General features: G+C 41.7%; 2 protein-coding genes across 5 annotated transcripts in view; one reads left to right on the forward strand and one right to left on the reverse strand.

Annotated features, from left to right (window-relative positions):
- fam184b (family with sequence similarity 184 member B) overlaps window positions 1-9,506 on the reverse strand; it is a 28,547-nt gene extending 19,041 nt beyond the window's left edge. For both annotated transcript variants that reach the window (XM_074697079.1, XM_074697072.1), the window contains exons 1-4: window positions 8,904-9,506; window positions 3,642-3,830; window positions 789-1,442; window positions 71-206 (exon numbers count right to left, since the gene is read on the reverse strand). In XM_074697079.1, coding sequence (XP_074553180.1) covers window positions 71-206; window positions 789-1,442; window positions 3,642-3,830; window positions 8,904-9,053 — 1,129 coding nt within the window. In that variant the 5' untranslated portion in view covers window positions 9,054-9,506. The remainder of the gene's footprint in view (window positions 1-70; window positions 207-788; window positions 1,443-3,641; window positions 3,831-8,903) is intronic.
- Window positions 9,507-12,078: 2,572 nt separating this feature from the next.
- Window positions 12,079-22,499, forward strand: ncapg (non-SMC condensin I complex, subunit G). 3 transcript variants are annotated; one of them, XM_074696701.1, is made up of 23 exons: window positions 12,091-12,171; window positions 12,310-12,392; window positions 12,481-12,593; window positions 13,472-13,708; window positions 13,825-14,053; window positions 14,301-14,446; window positions 14,568-14,652; window positions 14,997-15,189; window positions 15,284-15,433; window positions 17,063-17,203; window positions 17,397-17,520; window positions 17,859-17,948; window positions 18,739-18,927; window positions 19,032-19,142; window positions 19,244-19,363; window positions 19,581-19,817; window positions 19,907-20,088; window positions 20,237-20,402; window positions 20,661-20,828; window positions 21,001-21,124; window positions 21,405-21,452; window positions 21,588-21,657; window positions 22,216-22,499. In XM_074696701.1, the coding sequence occupies exons 3-23, from the start codon at window positions 12,486-12,488 to the stop codon at window positions 22,340-22,342; spliced, it is 3,045 nt and encodes a 1,014-aa protein (XP_074552802.1). In that variant the 5' UTR covers window positions 12,091-12,171; window positions 12,310-12,392; window positions 12,481-12,485; the 3' UTR covers window positions 22,343-22,499. The 3 variants fall into 3 exon arrangements, with proteins under 3 accessions (XP_074552794.1, XP_074552802.1, XP_074552811.1); XM_074696693.1 differs by lacking the exon at window positions 12,310-12,392 and having other exon boundaries at window positions 12,079-12,171; XM_074696710.1 differs by lacking the exon at window positions 12,310-12,392 and having other exon boundaries at window positions 12,168-12,242.
- Window positions 22,500-22,522: the final 23 nt, after the last annotated feature.

Consider the following 22,522-nt stretch of genomic DNA (forward strand, 5'->3'; position numbering starts at 1 on the left):
CAATGAATAATGGAAATGCACTGAGCTCAGCAGAGATTTCTCCAGCCGACAGGTGAGACTGACTGATCACCTGCTCTGCTCTGCAGCTCGTCCTCCTGCAGCAGCAGCCTCTCCTTGGCCACCGCCAGCTCCTCCTCCGCCCTTTTAGCCACGCCCTCTGCCTCTGACACACGCCTTCGATCCAGCTCCAGTTCCTCCTCCAGGTCCTGATGATTTATTTTTTGGGAGGGTTGATGCAGCAGAGTGTTGTGGGTTTACAAAGCGCATGGGGGAGTATAAAAGAGAAAGAAAATGTGAGGGAGGGAGAGAAGCTGACACAAATTTGACACAGACAAGCAGGAAGGAGAGAAAGACCTGGAGTTAGAGAGACAGGGGATGTGATGGGAGAAAATGTGGTGAGTCAGGGAGCTATCTGGCCCAACTGTGAGCCTTTAATGGTTTACTGCCAGGGCTTATGTCAGCTCTGTGCCAGCTCTCGTAGGGCTTCTTAATGCTCATCCACGAGGTGGTAATGGTGGTGGTGCAGCAAATCTATCCTGCTCAAACTGCTCATTAGCAGATAGCTGGCAGAGGGAATAGCACTCATGGAGGGCAGCCTGTGGTTTACACAGGGAAGTTCCCACCTCTCTTTTCTCTCTGTCTTTCTCTCTGCCTCCCTTTCCATTAATACCATCATTAGCAGAGGGAATCTGCAGCATTTTGATTTCCTCACATCTCCCCTTCCACAGCTTTGGATTCTTTTTTAAGACTAAAGAAAAGAATTATCGGTAAAACGTGTTTGTGTTTACCTGTATCCGCTCCTGCAGTTTGACCGTGTTCCTCTTGCTCTCAGCAAACCTCTCCAGGTGACTTTCCACCTCTGCTTCAGCTCTCTTCACCCTCTCTCTCAGAGCGCTGTGCATCCCTTTCTTCTCCTCCTCCTCCCTCTCTTCCCATCTCTGTCGCTCCTCTCTCCACTCTGCCTCCATCTTTCTCCTCATCTCCTCTTTCTCCTCATTCAGGTCAATGATCCTTTGCTCCCATTGCTCCCGTTCCTCTTTCTCTGCTCGCCTCCTCTCCACCTCTGCTCTGTCTCTCTCCTCTTTCAGCTCCTTCACCTGCTCTAAGAGCGCTTTCACTCTCTCCAAGTCCTCCAGTTCCCCTGTTTGCCTCTCCTCTTCCTCTTTCTTCTTCTCCTCCACCTCCCTTTGTCTCTCCTCATCAGCGGTCGTCTGCAATTCCTCGCATTTGGCCTCCAACTCCTGGATTTGCTCCCCGGCCTTTTCCAGTTCTTTGCTCAGACGTAGATTCTCTTCTTGGGCATCACCCATCTGGGCTTTGACCTCCTGGAGCTCCTCCTCTGCAGCTTGGAGTCTCTCCTCAAACTCTTTCCTCAGCTCAGCCTCAGTTTCACGTTCCCTCTCTTCTACATGAATACGGAAGCACTCAAAGTCTGCCTGCACCTGTGGGCAAAACATATCACATAAAGCACATTCAAAGTAATTGATCCAAAAACATGCATGAGCAAGCAGGAACCTCTGATGATGAAAAATGAAGCCAATGCAAAAGTGCAAAATCTATATCTATAGCTATGTCTTTGAAATGTTAATGGAATTTGAAGGTTTAGGAACATTACTTTTCTCAATGTTTTATCAAGAAAGTGCAAAGAAAACATTTCAAATGTTGAAACTGATCAACTGTTGAAAAATGTGCGCTCAATAAAAATGAAATGCCAGTAGCTTGTTTCAAAAGATTGGAGGCAGTGGCAACATTAAAAAAAGTTGTGTAATGCTAAAAAAAAAACAAGAGAGGAACAAGAACTCCTAGCTAATTAGGCAAATTTGCAATTGGTTAGAAACACAACTACAAAAAAGGATGTTTAAGAGGCAGATTCTTTCAAAAATGAAGATTTTAGAAGCTCAAACACTTACAATCATGTTCCTCAGCTTGAAATTCAAAAGAATTTCAGTATTTCATCCTCTAAAGGACATTACATCATTAAAGTTTCAGAGAACCTTCAAAAATCTCTGTGGAAAAGATACAAGGTTAAAAACCAGAAACAAACGAATGGCTGTGATCTTCAGACTCTTAAGACAGCATTACAATAAGGATTAGCACAAGACTAAAGTGGAAATCACTGCAGAGGCTTATAAGAACTTCCAAAAATCATTGTCTGTGAACAATGAACAATCAATCTGCACAATACAAATATAAAAACAATATTTAGATATAATCCAGGAACCCCAGAAATTTAGATAGGCCGATTTAAATGTAAAACTGTCTGGTGTCCGACAAAACAAAATGTGATGTTCTTTTTGGAAATCATGGACACCACATCCTATGTTCTAAAGAGGAACAAAGGGACCGCCCAGCTCATTATTGGTGCACAGTTTAAGGGTAGCAACCTAATTCCACTAATTCTGAGTAATTTACACAGGTTTTGGATTAACACATGCTGCCGTACTAACATTACCCTATCCAGGGGAAGACCCTCTATAACATATAGAACAGGTTATGGCCAATCACATTTTCCAAGTATTACAACAACATCACTTTGCAATGGAAGTCCAGGTGGTAGCCCGGGGCCATCCCAAATTGTTACCTAACATCTGGGGCATGATGACCATGACAGAAAAATACAAGTAAGGAGAACCTGAACTTTGAGCAGCTGAATTCCTTTATCATGCTTCACTTTCAGAAATCCTCAAACTGCTCTCTTCTGTTAAAAAACATCTACAAACTGTTGTTCAAAGACATTTCGCAAAAGGTGAACTAGCTATTCAAAGACAATGGTGGCTGTATTTGACAGTAATTCAAGACCCACAAAGCGTCACTTTGCAATCTTCATCCAATCAGAGCTTTGTTTGTTGATAGTATACTTTCAGATATGTGCTCACAAGAGTTGCATTAAACTTTTTAAAGTTATGCAGTTTTGTATAGTTGTATCATCATAACATATGTATCAGTGGCTCTATAGCACTGCTCCAATTTTAATACTGTTTTCCTCCAACAACTAACAATGTATTTATTATGCTGTAGCCCACGTCAGACTGCACTGCTCAGGGATTATGTTTATGCCTCTGGTCACCAAAAATATAAAACCTTTTGAGCCACATTTCTGTGTTTTTACTCTCTGTTTTACAAAAGCTGAGCCTTTGTACTGGAGAAATGAGCATGTGGGGAGGTGGGGCTGCATTTGCTGGTGGGTGTTAAGACTCTTGTGATACAATGCTCCTAGTTTGACCGATGATGTTGAAAATTTTGAAAAGCAAAAACAGGCAACATATGGTGGATGATTTAAGACTGAATTTTCCAGGTCTGTATGAATTTTTGATGTCTTTAGCTGTTAAGTTGTTTTACAGGGGCATTTATGATTTATGATGATGTTTCTTCATGGCATGCTGCATGTACACGAAGACATGAAGTCTTGGACGTGTTGCAGTTACAGACTATCTAAATGAGGCTGACTGTTGTAGGTCACATGAGGGGCATGTTTGATTGGCTGCTCCCCTGGGAGTAAAGACATCAAAAAGCAGCAATACAACATGTCCTTGAGTCGGGTCAGTTTATCTCATGATCAGCAGGTCAAGCCAACACACACACACACACCAAACACACACACACACACACACACAAAAAGACATTGATTTATTCACACACACCTGAGCTCCTACTCTCTGCTGCTCATCCAGGGAATCCTGCAGCTCGAGGAGGCGTGTCCTCAGCGCCGACCCTTCCCCTTCATGGCACGTCTCCATCAGGATGCGGTGCAGCTCCTCGTGGTGAGCGTGGCTCAAGGCCTGCAGGGCCGCCTCCTGCTCCTCATTCTTCATGTTCAGGGAGTAAATCACCTGGAGAGCATCCATGACAAGCAAACGGAGAATCAGTGGGAGTTGATATTTCTACCCTGGATGTAATCCTGTAAACTATGAATAGAAATGTTTGTTTTTTGCAACATCTGGATCATTTTGCTACTTTATTGGAAGTTATGGACAAGCCTCCACTCTTACATATGATAAGTGATCAATCCTTTGGTTTGTAGTAAATCTTGTCATAATTGTCTTTCTATTCTCAGCTCAGCCTGTCTAAGGACTTCATGATTATTTTGGGATTTTTCCACAATAGCTAAAAGATTGTTTTAAAGGTTTTTCTGTCCCTTGGGTCAAAGGATTGAGGAAAAGTGCTTTCATAGAGAACTTCTGCTATTTTTGGATCCAACTGCAGAATAATTTCAAGAAGAAAGTGTCCATCATTCTTGAGCTTAAGCTGACGCTGAAAGATTTTGCTGCAGACTTCCGATAAGAAATGATTAAAATCAGGCCTTTAACTTGATAAATGAGCAGATAGGGAGTATTAATCCATTTTCAGTCTCATTCATTTGTTGTTTTTCCTCAGGAACCAGGGTTTTAATCAGGTATGTTTTACATATTTACTGTTCAGATCTTTACTGTTCAGTTGTTTCCTCAATATTCACTTAATGAGCTGCCCTTTGCAAATATCTAGAATTTGGCACAAACAGTTCTCATATAACACAATAGAGCTTACATTTTGAGCTGACTGCTTCCTGACAACAAACAGAGTGACACTGACTGACATGGCAACAGAATAATCCCCAAACCCAAATAATAGAGGTTAAACAGCAACACTGACAAACTGTGTTTGTACTGTAAACAAAGTCCTGTATGCTAATGTGGTTCAGCCACTGCAGCTTCATGCAGTGATTCTTCTGCCTGCCAGCACATCAGACCAATATAGAGACTGACTAACACCTGAAATATGTCCTGTTTCTACCCACTATTCACTTTACCCTCTGCACTATGTCTACAGTGTCATCATCTACTCCTACTGACCCTGACGTCTCACTTACACACTAACAGAGGTGTGTGTTTGTGTGTATGTATGTGTGTTTATGCAGGGGACACATAGGCTCATATTTTACCCAGACGCCTCTCTGTCTGCAGCACAGAGCTGGCACAGCACGCCTGGACATTCCCTGTGTGTGCGCTTGTGTGCACATGTCACCACATCTCTTTTGCACACACATGGTCTCAACACTTCGGATGCCCATTCATCTGTGTTGTATTTCCTATAATCAATCAACAAATATTGATGATGGGCATCTTCCCATATCCCACTCAGAAACATACTCCTCTCCTTTCGCTGTCTGTCAAACATTGTGAGATGCCTCGTAGTCAATCACATCATAGTGCATGAACTTTGGCTCACAAACTCTTACTCGTGACTCAGAGGCATGAAAGGGGACTTGGAATTGAGGGCAGGCTCTTTAGGGAGTATGTGTGCGTGCTGCTCTTGGCTTGTCCTCGATGCCCAGTTTGAAAGTGAGACTAATGATGGAGGGAGGAAATAAAGCGGGAGAGAGGAAGACTCAGCAAGGGCTCTCCTGGAACTTGTTTGGAGAAAACTGAAGATAGGTGACAAGTGGTATGATGCAGGTTTTTAGATCTCTTTCCAAAATGCAAGATTAGTTCTGTGTCTATGATTCACCATTGTTTTTTAAACAAGACTTGGCTGCAGAATTTTGCTCTCATTTAGTCACTGGAGCATCATTGAGGTCAGGCACTGATGTTTGGAAATGAGGCCCCTTCATCCCTGGGTGGAAGCCATCGGGGCTTTATACACAACAAATTTTGACAAAACAAGTTCAGAACAAGGTATTAATACACAGGGATTGCATGCAGTAGTATCAAGTTTCAAGTGACTTCACCAGAATACTGAAAGCCAGGTTATATACATGTCACATACACTGTAGGTGTATGTGTAACTGAGGAGTCTGAAAGATTGTAGTTTTAATAAATAAATCACATTGAGTTTTACTTATTCTGTGTTCCACTTTTGTCTGTCTCTATACTTCCTGCTCTAAAAAAAATATTTATATGGAACATATTTAGATCATCGTTTTGCACCTCACATAATTATTTTTTATTTCATGGCAAAACAAAAATGCTGGATATAAAAAACACCATTATGAAAAGGGATAACATTTCACACATTTAACTGCACTTGTTCATTATCACTATTTGGCTTGATTCCCAATTAAGGCTAATGCCTAAGAAAGACAACTTTAAATAGGCCAATGGCTAAAAGTTTAGCTGTAGCATTGTCTGTTTTCTTGTAATCAACATCTGTGGCCTTAGAAACCATGATAACTTAAGCTAGCAACAATTTGCTTAGCTAGTTACCAGCTTAATTCATATTAATAGCAAACTTTAGAGTTATGGGGACATATATGTTTTCCCAACAAGGAATTGAAACTATAGGGTATTGTTCAGTGGTTCATTTGGTTTAATTGATTTTGACCACAGGTTTTTTTTTGTTTGTTTGTTTGTTTGTTTTTAGCAATGCTAGCCAAAGTTAGCATTAGCTACTTATTACTTTGAATAAACATTGTTACTGCCACGTCCAGTAATGTGTGTTATTTAGGTTATCTTAAGGTTAGCAGCTAAGTTAGCTTTGGATTTGCAGTGTCTCATTAACAGTTTAGGAGACAGCTACGTGGTGTTAAAAAATAGTTAAATTCAAAATATTAGAAAGGCTTTAATGTTTATTTAAATCCAGTTTGATTAAAAAAAAAGAGAGTCATACTCTCACTCTGTCTTTGAGAAGTAGATCCTTGACAGGCTCGTAGTAGCAGTGTGGGCAGATAGCAGCCAGAGCTTTTTGCCACTATAAATCCTGTCTCCAGATCCCCATATTGATTGTGCCAGTCAATGATGTTATTCATGTAGCCTCAGCAGCCAGTGGCTGTGCTTATTGACAATAACTTCATAGTCAGCAAAGCATGAAATGAATATTCTGTCTGTAGTGTAAAGAGGAGCTAGCTTCGACAGGGCTGTTGAAACAGAAGTGAGATGTGTAGTGAAGAGATGGTGCACAAAGTAGAGGTTAGGCACAGAAGCAGGCAGGCAAGCAAGCACACACTTACTCTTACATCAGCCCACACCTACACGCACAAATACACACAAAATACCTACACATATCAAAGTGAGAACCAGTTGTGCTGGATTACAAAGCATGAAGAGCTGTTATAGTGTAAGCTAGCTGAGGACAGGAAAACACATGGACAGAATTAGAGCCGCCAATCAAAAGTGTGTACGCATATATTAACACAAACACACACTTTCATGCTACTGTTGCCACTGTGGGTCATTGTAATCCACTATTTTTCACTCACATGAGTGTGTGTGTTTGCCCATTCACGCACAAGCTTATGTGAACATTCACAACAGCTGGCCTGGCCAGTCCTTTCGTTCTTCCCATTGGCTTGGTCTGCCATGTAAACACACTTCGACGTGCTACTGGTTTATATTAAGCAGCACCCATTCAACCGGGACAGACCACACTCTCTGTGGAGGGGGGAGGGGGCTGTGTAAGTCAAGCACAAGTGTGTGTGGATGGGTAAGTGGTGGAGTGAGAGGAGGTGTGTTGAGTACAAGTGTGTGTGAGTGTGTATGTGGGGTTTGGGTATTAAATATATAAGGTTACCACAGCTGACCCATTTCCCACTTCCTCTTCACTGCTTCAAAACACTCCAATAAACTGTGTGTCACATTCCTAGCATCCCCAAGCTCGGAGAAAGTGCTTACACCAAATACCCGATGTGATGATTCTTATATTTCATCAGAGCTCCTGGTTTCAGATCTACTCTCTGTGGTCCTAAGGGTTGGCAGAGCATGCATAAATATTCAAGAGAGAAACAAGTCCTGTCTTCTATTTTTATTAGGATGGAAGGAGCAGAGGGGCATGAGAGGTAGGAAGACTTGGCTGGCGGATTTGTCTAACAAGCACAGACACAAGTGCTGACCTCTCCTCTGTGTCATCTTTGTTTGTGGCTGCCTATGAGGAAGACGAAGCTTTCCAAACAGCACACACAATACAACTGCAGCATGTATTGCATGTTCCTGAACACACACACGAACACACACACACAAAAGTGAACCCATAAGGGAAGATGGGAACTGCACAGTCATCAGTAATTGTCATAGCTCAACAAGCGATGGGTCATGCCCTGCTTCTGTAAGCATTATTGTGCACCAGTGAGAGGGAGAATCCCCATATAGCTCTGCTTACTGTATGAAAAGCAGCAGGAACAGACACTGTTATTACTGCTGCTGCTGTGAGGCATCCTCCATACACTAATCTGTTGGTGCTAATGAGAACTGTGTAATGTCAAAATGTTACTAATTACTCAGTTGGTGCATTTTAACTGAAAGCATTAAGCCCTTTCTGGTTTAATACTGGGTGATTGCTGGATTTATTGGTTCAGTGAAAATGTAAATTGATACCTGTGTAAACCTGATTTTGTCTCTCAATCAGTCAGGGATGTATAATAGTGATTTGTTCATGTATAATGTGCAGCCATTTGTCATTTGGTCAATTTCAAATGGACCGATGCATTGCAAAGATAATACGCAGATTAACAAACACTTCTCTCTTAATTGCTGCCACAAGCTTCTGGCTCTCAGATTGTTGGAGAACAGCAGCCTGCACCCAAAGCTCTGAGTGATCCCGGATGTCTGATTACTGTCTGTCACGAAAGCAACTGAACCCTGATCCAAGTTTTCCAGGAGGTAATTATGTGAGTTATTATCCACAATGTTTAAGCACGTAAAAGTACAAGAATTAGCTGTATGTATTCTGTCTATAGGCTTGTTTTCTGTGGATAATGCATTAAATGGTCGATTTTTAATTTTAGATACACGCTGTGCTCTCTATTCGTGTCCCTCTGATATATCATCTACCAGAGGATAATTACAGGTCACGTTCTCACCAAGTAACTATGCTCCAGCGTGATAGCAGCGCGAGGCAGCATTCAGATCATCCAATCAACCTGACACACTCAGTGACAGCGCGTGCGTTCATCCGAGCGGCCGCGCGCATCTTTCGGTGTCACCGGCAGGTCTTACCTTGGTGAGCTGAGCGATCTTCTTGCACATCTTGCTGTGCATCTGGTAGTCGTACAGCTCTTGCTCGATGTTCTGGAAGTCTGCCGCAGTCCCGTTAACGGTGGAGCCCGGCCCGGGGGGCTGTGCAGCCTTACCGGCGCCTGAAGCCATAATGAACCTCCACACAAGGGGAACTTTCCAGACCGGAGGATAGTCACAAATGGTCCTGCCGCCTCGCAGATGCAAATTCCCACCAAAATCGTGTCAACTTTTCACTCGCGCATCTCATTCCTCCCTCGGTAGACCCCCTCCCGTGAAATGCAGCTCGAGCGATTCGCTGGAAAACATTTGCTAATAGATCGGCGGGGCTCTCCTCGTGCGTTCCGGTTGGTGCCCCCCTCTCCCGCTATCCGCCCGGTTATCGGGTAGGTCACACGCTGGGAGTCCATCGGGGACGCGCTCGCGCCAACCGACCCTTCGCTGTTGTAAACAGATATGTGTGTGGGTTTTTTCTTATTTTAAGAGGGAGCGCTCGCGGATGAAGACATACAGTCCGACCACCTGTCTCGCGGCAGGGGCGGAGAGGGGCGTGTGTATCCTATAGAACATTACCGGAGACAGCTCGAGAGGCGCACTGCTGCAATGCCCCGCCCCTACCGGCGCTGCTGTATCAATGCCGATCACCGTGAGGAGGACGGAGGGAGGGAGGGGGGGTCTCTGGGGTCTGGTCGTGTGATTTTACTCCAATAGTCAGGTGCCCGAAAACAGAGCACGCTGAGAGTAGCAGCAAAATATGGCTGTCAGCCTGTATGTCATCACTGGTGTGCACTATCCATTGATTTATTTTATTTTATTTTTAGAAAAGCGTGTTACACTTTACACCACCCTGTAGGTTTTTGTGCATCCGCTAAAAATACTTAATTAACTAGACTACCAGAGCCAATAAATGGTCATGTGCAGCCGTATTTAATTAACACATTTATGCCTATCAGGCATATTTATTTTATTTTGTAATAAAGACTTAGATAGCTATTCTACATTTTAAAGTAGATGTCATGAAAACATATATAGGCAGTTCAAGGGTACTTATTTTACCCTTTTCTTCAAGAAAATCCCGACTTAGACATTGTAGTACAAAAACTGAGATGATTTAAAGAGGATGCACACATTTCAAGCTGGAGAGATATTATTTGCGCAAGTGTGGAAACCTGATAATATTATAAACAAAAGTCAGCAGAGAGCATAAAGTAATAACAGACCCTGGAAGGTTTAGGAGTACTGGCTTCTGCTACAGTGGTGGGACCCAATGAGACATACTTTTGCTTTAAAGCACCAAAAACAGCTCAACCATGCTTTTTTTGTTCAGATTTCTTCGACATCTGTGATTCTGAGAACTATCTTAATGAATGAGAGATTAAAAAAAAAAAAACACCTCAAGCAAAGTCATACATGTTGTTAAAAGACCTAGCATTGTGTCCAATCAAATGAGGCCCTACTTTATTAAAGGTAACGTTGTGTTCCAGATACCATCTCAGGATCTTGACAAAAATTGACAAATTCCCTCCCTGAAGATACACTTTGTACACGGTTACCTGTCACCTGTTGTACATGTAAAATCTATGGTGATAGTCATATTGCTGTGTAACATGTTTTTTTTTTCCTGGCAGAATGTCCTTTCCAAGCAAAATTTTCATTCCTCCATCATTTTTCATTTATCCAATAGACTGCAGCACCATAAATACCCTGAGGCAAAACTGTCTGAAAGTGTGTGCTGTTACACCTATTTGTATGATGGATTACATTTGAGAACACAGTGACACAAAACACAGAGTTCTGTGAGAGGGATTGGGGATGCAGAAGACTTCAGCCAGGAAGAGGCTGATGGCAGGCTTTTCACCCCTTTTTTGATCAAAGCTGTCTGGAACAGCTATAAACAGATTTATCCTCATAAAATTTATGACCTACTTTGTTTGCAGCATGCTGAGGCCAAAAGACACAAACACCGGATTAGGTGACAATGCAGGACAAGCTTTAAAGCCCTTAGTGGGTCATGTGTCCAATCAAATATGTAATCAATCAAAGAAATGGAACCAAAACAATTGGCACAGAGTTAAAATGGGCTTTAGGGGGATTCGGAAAGCCTTGGGGGATTTGTTTGCTTTGCCCGGTTTATAATCCAGTAGGTCACAGCAGATTAGAGAGTTGAATTTTCTTTACGTGTCTAAACAAATGTAAAGACTCTTAATGAGTCTAAGGTGATGTAAAATGTTAGTTTGCAGACGAATGTCAAACAGTTTTACTCTTTGTTCTTGTTTTTTTACTCTTTGTTCTTGTGAGTCTAGGGTCCCATATCCCATATGCATACTACATATGCATATGGGATCAATAACGAGCCTCCTTGAGACAATTCTTTGATGTCTCTCTGGCACGTGTCATGGCAGGTGCAAGGACTAGTGGAGAGACTTTTAGCATAAATCATTTCATTTTATCATCCACCACTGAGGTATTCCTACGCCTACATCCACATAGGTCTCAGACACAGGTCTGGCTTTTTCCTGTATCATAAGTTTCAAGCAACAGTGCATAAATGAAAACGTTATAAAAGACACACACACACACACACACACACACACACACACACACACACACACACACACACACACACACACACACACACACACACACACACACACAGGTAAAGCAAACAATAAGCATACAATGTGTAGATATTGAATTTTTTAGTGAGTAACTCAATGCTTATCTTAAATGAACTAAGTATTTTCCTACATCCTTGTAGGTGAGCTTGCAAATCATAAGCAAACAAACACATAATGCCATGAGTGTTTGTGGGGTAGACCTTTCCTTTTTTGTTCCTCTCAGTTGTAATCGGATCATGAATACAGTCTATTAATCACGTCGGGTTCACAAAGCTGATGTTTTTTTCCTCAACCAGCTCAACCATTAAAATATCCTGTGACATGACTACAATAATGGGAAGACAAACTTTTCATTTAAAAGAGGGTGAGGAGGGTTTTTGCAGAAGAAGATAAAGGTACAAATTATAACCCAAGCATAGTTTAAATTCTCATTAATTGTTTGTGTAATGTTCGCATTTTAATAAGTAACGGTCTTCTGGGAAATTTTAAGAGGACTTGCCAGGGACTAAAAAAATGAAAGCTCTGTACGTCATGACGTATGGAGAGCGCCTCCTCAGTTCACATCTCGCGAGAGTGGGCGATACTTTAATTTGAAAACAGGCGGGTGTGTTAAGGGAAAAACTGGATAGACGGTACGTTTTGTTTTTAACGTATACTCCTTGATGTCTGTTCATTAAAAAGGGCTTTGAATTTTATTCTAAAGGTATTATACACAGACTTTATTGTGCGCTACGTAGTCATGTTTTGTAGTTCTGCTACTCCTCTTTCAGTGGGATTTGAATCGAGAGAGGGCTTTACGCTAACGTTAACTAACGAGACTCTTGGGACTACAGGCTGCTGCCGTTAGCATCCTGTAAATACGTTTATGTAAGCAGAAGTTATTGTGGGTAAACGTTTGCCAGTTTAGTGGGTCACATATTTTCTATGTCGCTCCTTTGAAGGAAAAATGACTGCAGACAATGAATTGGAAATTAAAGAGGCGTTTCAGCGCGCTCAGAAAGGCCACACTAACAAGGCGAAGATGGTTGCAAGCTTAAACAGCAAATACTCGAAGGTAAGTGTGATGATTGTGAACATGAGACATATTTGTTTTGCTGCTGAAAAAGCAATTAACACCCCTCCCGTGTTGATTGAAAAGAAAGCTGAATGCAATGAACTGGCCTTAATTTGACATCAGATTCATCTGAACCATACTACGGTTTGTCAGATATGACTGTGTCCAGTCCAAACAACTTAAAACCCGCCCACCTCGATAAAAATCAGTCTAAATCTCAACCTCTCCAGAAACTCATGTTAAAACTCATCAGTGCTGAAAAAGACACGACAATTTGCACAAAAGGAGACCTTTGCTTTTTGTGTGGCACCGTGTTCTTAAATAATTCCCCGATTTGAGTCATACTTACAGCAAGCGTTGGAAGGTTACATATAGGTTTTACTTCCAGATTAGTCTCCCATTTCTTTTTGTTTAGTTTTTTTTTTTCCCACTTCTGCATGACACCTTTTTCTAAATGCAAAGTCCAAGCTTGAGAGGAAAGGCCTCTGGGCCAATGTAATGTATCTACAATGGTGTGAAAAGCAGTCAATATTTCATCAACCTACCCAGTGCATTTTTTTCTAGCCCATCATGTTCAAAAGAAACCCAGCTGTGTAGAAACCAATCACTAATCAGACAACACTGACTGCACTGAATATGGGTTCTGCATAAATCACCAAAAAAAATAGAGGAGATGTATTTTGCAATTAAATTGTAAGGGAAGATTTGAAAAAGTAGGAAGTAACAAAAATAGATAAATGGAACATTGGTTGTAACCGACTTGTTTTTATAGTTTTTGTGACTCATAAAACTATGCCTTTTTTTTAATAAGTATTTTGAACCTGAAGTACCTTTTTGCTACTCTAGTTACTGATACCATTCTTTATTTTCTCTTGCAGCTTGAGGACAAAACACTTTTCCATGAAGAGTTTATCCACTACATGAAGTATGCCATGATAGTGTACAAGCGTGAGCCTACTGTTGAAAATGTCATCGAGTTTGTTGCAAGGTTCGCAACAAGTTTCCAGTCTTCTCCTAAAACTGAGGAGGAGGAGCAGGAGGATGGAGAAGAAGAGAACGAAGAAGTTGAGGATGATCATCCATTTCTGAGTTTCATTTTCAACTTCTTGTTGGAGGTATAAACTTTTGTCTATTAAATCCACACATCTTTCTATAAATCTGTGTTGTCTGACTTTTGTCCCTTGTTCTACAAATCTAAACTGATGCATTTGACACTGTCCTCCCTCCACAGTCTCATAAAGCCAATAGCCACGCAGTGCGCTTCCGTGTGTGCCAGCTGATCAACAAGTTGCTGGGAAGTATGGCAGAGAATGCCCAAATAGATGATGACCTCTTTGACCGGATCCACCAAGCCATGCTGATTCGTGTCACTGACAAGTTCCCCAACGTGAGAATTCAGGCTGCTCTGGCTATGACGCGCCTGCAACAGCCAAAAGACCCTGACTGTCCAACTATCAATGGTTTGTTTTCTGTCACTGTTAAGCCTGTTTTTTTGTTTCAGAGATTACACTTCATTAAATGTAGGAATGTTTCAATAGAATTGGTTACCAACAACTTTTGAGACTTCTTCCATTTAATTGGAGATCTCTCTGGAAAATTGCTGTTTTGCAATATTCTACTTCTAGTAAAGTGGTATTGATAACATCCATCTGAATATTAAAGATGAAATAAATCATTTAAACTTTGTTGTTTCTGCCCTTCATTTAGCGTACCTGCTTATTCTGGAAAATGACACCAATGCTGAAGTGAGGCGTGCTGTCCTTTCTTGCATTGCCATGTCCCCCCGCACTCTTCCCAAAGTCCTCAAACGCACTCGGGACATCAAAGAGAACGTTCGCAAGCTGGCCTACCAGGTACAACAAATATAGTCAAATATGATTTAGTAGACAAAGACACAATGCTCAGTTTGCAACACAAGACAGAAGATGTTGTGTTTTTCATAGTAAACACTCTGGTCTTTTTTTGTTGTTTTAGGTTCTGGCAGAAAAAGTTCATATCAAAGCTCTGACAATCGCACAGAGAGTTAGTCTACTGCAGCAAGGCCTCCGGGACACCTCAGGTACCAATTATTATGAAATTTGCTCATTGAGGTTATTGCATACATAGTGCACAAAAAAAACAACAGTAATCCTCTTTATTAATCAGTGACTTGTTTTCTTGATTTGATTTTTTTTAAAGAAATAATAGACAGGTAAAAACTTCATCATAGTTTTATACACAAGAATATATTTCGGATTGACTTGAATGTAACTCTGACAGTACTTTAAATGTTTTGCCCCCTCATATTTTTTGTGTGAAATTTGTTCATATATAGAGAAGTTGCCAGAATGTCTTTTTGGCTGCTGTTTTTGGCTTCTTCTTTTTTCTAAAATCTTTGCACCTATAACTGTATATGTGCTACAGAAGCGGTGAGGGATGTGGTTTGCTCCCGTTTGCTGCCATCCTGGCTTCTTCGGCTGGATGGTGACATCATAGAGCTGCTCCACAGGCTGGATGTAGAGAACTGCGCCCAAACAGCTATGGACATGCTGAAAGCCATTTTTAAGAGTATGCCTCCAGAAGAGCTGCTGCAGAACAGAATGCAGCTGGACGAGAGGTACGCACAGACCCGGCCCTCGCTGACTCTTACACGGTACTTAAATAAATCAACAAAAGATCCTCAAGTTTGAGATTCTGTGTGTTTTCAACAGGAAGCTGATCCCAGCTGACTCTCTAAGCTGCGAGACTGTGCTTTACTGGAGAGCTCTGTGCGAATTTATCAAGGCCAAAGGAGATGATGGTGATGAAATGCTGGAGCAAGTGTTGCCAGATGCTGCAACTTATGCCGACTACCTTTATGGGTGAGAGCAGAAACACTGGAAGACGTTTGACTGTTTCTTTTATTCCAAACCAAAGAAATTGATCCATTGCATCAGGCTAACAAAAAATATCCTAGAAGTCCAGAAGTGGTTAAACTTCAATCATATTCTTCTAAAAACGAAGAAAGGAAACTGTTTTTGCAGTGTAATTTTCCTTGTTGTTAACAGTCAGGCTTTCACTGTAATTGATACAGAGAGATCTACTGTGTTTTTCAATCAATCAAATCTTTTCCAAACTCAGTGTTAGGCCTCAGCACACAGATCTTTGCTAATATGTTGAATTTACTCCTGAATCCCCATAGTTAGCCTGATGTGTTCCAACTTCTCCTCAGCAGTTCACAATGACAAACCTCCTAAAAAGCTGTAAATTCATGAGATAGTTACCGTAAATTAGCATTATTCAGTGGGAGCCTTGTTACAAATCAAGTTTTTAACCTCATTTTTTCCCAGCCCATGTAATACATTGAAATTTAATGAGTAAGAAGCTGAAGAGGCAAAAAAAAAAGTTTTAATGATTAGAAGAGCAGCTGATGAGGACTTTTTTTCAACCTTTCAACTTGTACACTATGTCATGCTTTGAATCTTTAAACACAACTCCTAACACCAGTTGCTTTTACCACTGTCATTTAGGTATCTGTCTAGAGCTCCAGTGTCTTCTGTGGAACCTGTTTTGTATGTAACTGTGTGTCAACGCTTTGCTTTAGTTAAATTTAACCATGGACATAATACTGGGATGGCCAACCTGTGGCTCGCGAGCCGCATGTTGCTCTTTGCCTTTTGGTGTGCGGCTCTTCGATCCATTCATAAAAAACAATTCTAGATCTATATATTGTTATGAGTAGTGGTGTGCTGATCAGTCAAAAATATTAATATTATGATGCTAATGTTGGGATCAGTATTGATAAATACTTGGGTGATGAGATTGATACTTAAGTTTCGGTTTCTCTTCTCCACATGGGCTCCTCTCAATCGCTCATGTGCTCATAGCTATCAAGATAGATAGATAGAAATTTATTGTTTATCATTTTATGTCATTTCGTTTATGTGTGAGAGAAAGTTTGTTTGTAAGACCACGTGTGATGTGGCTCTTTGTAGTACCACAGTACTGTGGCTCTTGGTCTCTGACTGGTTGGCCACCCCTGACATATTATAGCATTGATGTTTAAAAAAATGACATCCTCACAAGACAAGTGAAATAATCTGATGATGCTTTTTAATAATATTATTGTCTATTTCAAAAGCTGGTGTGATCAAGCCAACACACATAAGGATCCCAAAGATTGTGATTGCTTTATAATAAAGCTTCAGACTCTCAGTGTTAGAGCACATTGCTGTTTCTACACCTGCACTGTGATTGTAGTGGTGGATGTGTGAGGCTTCAATTCTAACAGAGTGGTATGCTCAGCAGTCAGCTTAACAAATCACAAGTGTAAATCAATTCCTTGGTGACTTCCTGGTAACTGATGTTATAGCCTTGGCTTGCTTGCTGTGTTTGCGCAGCGTTATTAATCTATTGCCAGATTTGCTTTAAAATCATTTTGCTTGTAATGATTCCACTTTTACCTGGAAATAACCTGAGCTGTTGTCACATCTCACTTTGAACTCTTGTAGGTTTCTGAAGTCACTTCCCATGCTGTCAGAGGAACAGAGAGCCGACTTTAACCAGCTGGAGCTTGTCATGACCAAGGAGTTCATCTCGCAGCAGCTCATCTATCTCATCGGATGTTTGGACACCAATGAGGAGGGAGGCAGGTAAGGATCAAAAAAGGCAGACTTCATCTTTAAATCTATCTGAAATTATTTCTTAAAATATATGTAGAGGCATCTATGAATAAAAACAGCAGGTTTTCTATTTTAGTTACTTTACTTGTGTCCTAAAAGTTGTGTTATATTGTGACCAGCTTTGGTTTTTTTTATTCACATTTGTAATTTTTCCCCCATATAGAAAGAGAGTGTTGGCCGTCCTTCAGGAGATGCTGGCCCTTCCACAGACTCCCTCCTCCCTGGTCTCTCTTCTCACTGAGAAACTCCTAACCCTCATTCCAGATGACAACAGACGCATCCAAACAGTAAGCTGCTTTTTACTTTCACACCAAACTCATTTTCTGATTTAATTTCAGCCCAAATTGAAACCAGGCTGAACAATTTCCCAAACAAGAGGGAAATGCATTGAAGATTAGCTTTCATAAATTCAGATGATGGAGCAATTTGGCAGAAATGAAAGCACTAAAAATGAGTTACTCCATCACTTTCCACATGCGCGCGCCTCTAAAGAATCAACTGCGTACATTGTCTTCATACTGCACAAGCTCTTTAGTCCGAGATGACAGTTATAGTTCTCTATAAATAGTTCTGCTCAGTATCTGCATCATCACATGGATAAATGGGCTGGCTCTGTTTTGAACAGGTTGCAGAGATCATCTCAGATGTGAGGGAGCCCATCATGGAGGTCAGTCAGCCCGTGGATGAGAATGAGAGCCGACGCCAGCAGGTCCAGGTTGGTAACTGCCAACAGAAAGCACCAGAAGCGATCACATTCAGCCATTCTTTCCTAACACCCTGCTGTTTCTTGGACGAATGAAAAACAGCACACATTTAGCAAGTTGTGATGCCACTTTTTATTTGGTTGTTTGGTGTGAATTTTGAAAACATTTGCACATTTTGCTTAATGAGAGACAAAAATCAAAGAAGACTAACAATATTCTTACCCGGAGAAAACAAAGAATTGTCTTTTTGAGCTCACTTTGTTCTTTGTTTGCAATCTGTCTGTTTCCATTTGTTCACCTCTTTTACCTCCAGCTGCCAGATGGTTTGTTTTTGGAGTGTTCTCTAACAAGTAGGGTGGAAGGAGCGCATTATTTATGCCTGATATATCTGTGTCCAGTATAAGACTTTTTTTGTTTTTTGATCCCACTGACTCTGTTAAATTCAGCTGAGAGCACAAATAGGCACAGAGGGTGGCAGGTACAATTTTAGATTAATCCAATTTCCTCATTTTTCAACAAGCACTAAATGTCTGTAATTTTTGGAGGCCAAACATCTGCCAAGATAGTCAGACCCAGTCCAGGTGTTTAGTTCCCATTCCTCCTGCGCACCTGCTCTAACTACTCATTTGCTCTGATTGTCAGAGTGACTTCTAGATGGTTGTAATCTGTCCCAAAGCCTCACCTTGCTGTCTTGCTTTCCCTGTTGATAGACGTCTATTTACCCACTTCAACAGTCAAGAACTCTCTGGAGTCTATTTCATCCGAGGCTCTGGCTCAGTTTGTTTCTCTCCTCCCCTCCAGCTTGCAGAGGTGAAGGTGCGTATCATGGAGGCCAAACAAACCCTGGAGGACTGTATCGCTGCACAGGACTTCAGTCGAGCTGCAGAGCTGAAGGACTCCATCACAGAGCTTGAGAACAGCAGGAACAACATAATCCAGGAAATCGCAGCTAGCAGCCAGCCGACAGACAAGGAGGTCCGAACTGAAAAGGTAAAAACGGGAAACACCAGCTTAATGTGTAATGATACCTTTGCAGAGGTGTAAGATTTTTCCACTGGGGCCAGAAAAACATCATACTTTATATTTTGTTTCAGAATGACCCTGAGACTCTCCTGAGGTGCCTTACGATGTGTGCAGAGCTGCTGAAGCAGATGAACATCAAGACAAGGATAGGTCCTACAATAAGTGCCCTCATGTCGTCTTTGGTAAAAACCTATTCTGCACTAATTTACCTGTCAGAGGATGTCTGCTGGTTATTTTCTGTTGCTCTGAGTGGGAGTCTAACTTTTTTCTCCATATCTATCAGATTTTGCCGAGCATAGCAAATGCTCACCCAGCTGTCCGTAACACAGCCGTGGTGTGTCTGGGAACATGCACCCTGCACAGCAAGGAGCTCGCCAAAACCCACATGGTCCTGCTGCTACAGGTAACATTTCGCTTTTTATGTTACCTGTTATTCATGTGTATGAATCATTTTAATATTACTGCTCAGATTTGTGTCTCAAAGAAAATAGCTGTGAATGGTAAATACTTTGCAGTGACAGAAAAATTTCAGTTTGACAGTCAGTAAACTTGACAGAAACAGGACCCTGAAGATAATCCACAAACCCGAGGCTTTCTGTTAACGTGTGTTGTTGTCATAGATTGCCCAGCTGGATGAGATAAAGATCCGTATCAGTGCTCTGCGGGCGATCATCGACCTGCTGCTACTCTTCGGCTTCCAGCTGCTCTCTGACACAGCTGCCACTCAAACAGCGCCAGCCTCCCAGTCCCCAGAGAGACAGGAGGAGGACGCGCCTGTGACTGAGGAGAAAGGAGATGCCCCAGAGGACACCGCACAAAGTATACTTATGATGCTCTCAGAGTTCCTGGACAGTGAGGTGAGGTTGGGGGTGTTTCATTTATGCCATCAAGAACATGCATTGTTTATGATGTCAGAGACTTGATTTGACTTATTTGATACGTTCAGGTGTCAGACCTGCGTACAGAGACAGCAGAGGGTCTGGCCAAGCTCATGTACACTGGCCGGATCTCCAGTGCAAAGATGTTCTCCCGCCTGGTGCTGCTGTGGTACAATCCTGTCACAGAGGATGACACTCGACTACGGCGCTGTCTGGGAGTCTTCTTCCAGCTCTACGCCCGGGAAAGCAGGTTAAACACATACTCACAATCACCTGTGTGATTATCTTGGAACATATTCCTTGTTTCCCTCGTTCTTCATTATTAGTATGCTAACTGGCATCAGTCGAGCTATTAGCCGTGCAGTTGAGACTGATATGAAGTGTATTGTGTGTATTAGAGCCCACCAGGAGGTCGTGGAGGAGAGTTTCCTGCTGACTGTTCGGACTCTGATGAATGCCCCAGCCACCTCTCCTCTTGCTGAGGTGGATATAAACAATGTGGTGGAGCTGCTGGTGGAGCTGACCCGTCCAAGTGCGCTCATTAAGCCTTCAACCAATACAGAGGTCAGAAACATCTACTGAGTGCTATGAACTTTCCATCATGATGATCAGAAACTCCTCTTTAGGAAAATAGCTCAGCTCTTTAATCATAATGCTTTTTTCTACATTCACATATTCTTTTCTCTTCTTTTTAAAGCACTTGTGTGCAAGATTATTTCATTTTAAGTGAGAGAATACAGAACTTAGATGCTCTTTTTATTTTACGTAATACCAAACCAAAAATGAAATGCTCTGAGTAATATGTTCTGCATGTGTCTTTAGGAGGTGTGTGTCCACGACTATTTGGCAGTGCGAATGTGTGGGGAGATGCTCAAAGACCCCACAGCCCCCGAGGTGCGTCTCTATGCCAAGACTATCAGCAACCTGGAGCTCAGCAGAGATGAGTCCGTCAGAAAAGACCTGCAGACGTTGCTGCAGCAGCTTGTACAGGTAGATACAGACTCTTCATACACACCCGCAGCTGCATGATGTTCAGTCAAAGCAGTTCTTAATGAATTTATCCAAACTGATGTTGAGATCTTAAAGGCTGGAATGAGGAAAAAACATACACCAAATCTTTGCTTGAGACTGTGCACTACAAATTTAACCATTTTAATTCCAGGTGGTGAAGGATCGTGTCTGTCTCCGTGCTCTGGAGAAGATGGTCTGTCAGCTGGTTGACTCCAGAGAACAGGCAGAGCTCCTAAGTGCCAGTGCATTAAAACCCCTGGACGTCAATGCAGATGGTAGGCGTGCTAACACAGTGACAGTCTGTATGAAAGGCCTCCTAGCACCCAGCTTAGCATTCCTAAAGGATGTCTTCTCAGTGCTCGTGTCAAACTAGATTTACTTTACACACGCTTTTTGACAACTCTTCCTGTAAAAGGATTAACCATTATAGCCTGAATGTTGCTGAGTGGATTAAAAACTGTACTCCTCCTTTTGCAAGCTTCATCAAGGTAAGACGGCAGCGAGCAAACAGAGGAAGCTGTAGAAGTAAAAAATTTACCCTTCATGTTTTCACAGAAGCTGCAGCTGACGATCCATCTAAATCTGCAAAGAGGCCCAAAAGAGGTAGAGCAGGCTCTGTGCACCAATTTGAAACTGCAGCCGTTGATTCGGCTACTATATTTTTAGAGCTTTTCTCGTCTACCTGAGGCAAGGAGTTGACTCAGCTCTGTGAGGTAACTTGAGTATTTGTGTGCACAGGTCAGAGGAAAGTCGGCACAGCCAAAGGGAGCAGAAAACCGAGCAGGAGAGCGGAGTCATCAGAGGAGAGGTGAGTGTTTAGTCAGCAAATAAAAAAACATGAGGATGCTCAAGAACAGTCATTTGATTACATAAATAGAAACTTGCCTTTACTGGATGGAAGGAATGAAATTTACATTAAAAAGGTCCAAATGTTCCAGTCTTCTTTTCACAGTTATAACATGATTATAAATTCAAGCTGGATGATTTCATTTTGTTTCTGTTATATGTCATGTCAATAAATCTATGCTTAAAATAACATTTGGATTATAAATCCTTAATACCATTAAGTCCATGGTTTCTTTGTCACTACTTTGCACGAAGTCCTTTTAAAAAAGGTTAGGAATATAATATTCTTAGCAAGAGGCTTAGTTGAGAAATTTTCACTATATGATTTTGGGAAAAGATGAAAATTTGTTATATTCATATTATTTTTTAACCTTTAGGAAATAATGGAAATGCGATGCCAGCTGGAACTTGAATTAAACTCAAGTGCTCCCTGAAAATTTGTACACCAGTGTACCAAATAAAATCCCCAGAGAGAGCACCATAATCCACACCCTGATCCATCTTTTTTGTTTTGCAACAGTGATGAAGAGAATGTTCCAGAGTCTGTTCCTGTTGTGCGTCCGTCTCGGAGGGCAAAGACCGCAGCTCTGGAGAGTACAAAGCTGGACCTCAACACACTCATCAATCAGGAAGCACAGATTTCATAAGCATTGTGATAAAGCTATTGCAAATAATCCTGTTCTTCATTTAGATCTACCTTTTTAGAGTTTTTCTTGCATTTCCAAAACTACTTGTTTAAACGTCACCTATCTGCATATCTGCCTTTGGTTTCAACTCTTTCTGTCATCACATTTTCTCCAAACACCTGTCAGTCTTCCAGGTTGAAT

The sequence above is a fragment of the Halichoeres trimaculatus genome, unplaced genomic scaffold, assembly GCF_033239565.1.
Source record: "Halichoeres trimaculatus isolate MK-OKI-2021-1 unplaced genomic scaffold, fHalTri1.1 fHalTri1_scaffold_2, whole genome shotgun sequence".
Classification (NCBI taxonomy): Eukaryota; Metazoa; Chordata; class Actinopteri; order Labriformes; family Labridae; genus Halichoeres; species Halichoeres trimaculatus.

Bases quoted from the DNA above. Each gene is read 5' to 3' on its own strand.
- ncapg (XM_074696693.1), top strand. From the start codon at position 12,486: ATGACTGCAGACAATGAATTGGAAATTAAAGAGGCGTTTCAGCGCGCT. The intron at 15,434-17,062 runs GTGAGAGCAGAA...GAACTCTTGTAG, and splicing joins TATGCCGACTACCTTTATGG to GTTTCTGAAGTCACTTCCCA. The intron at 21,658-22,215 runs GTGAGTGTTTAG...GTTTTGCAACAG, and splicing joins GCGGAGTCATCAGAGGAGAG to TGATGAAGAGAATGTTCCAG.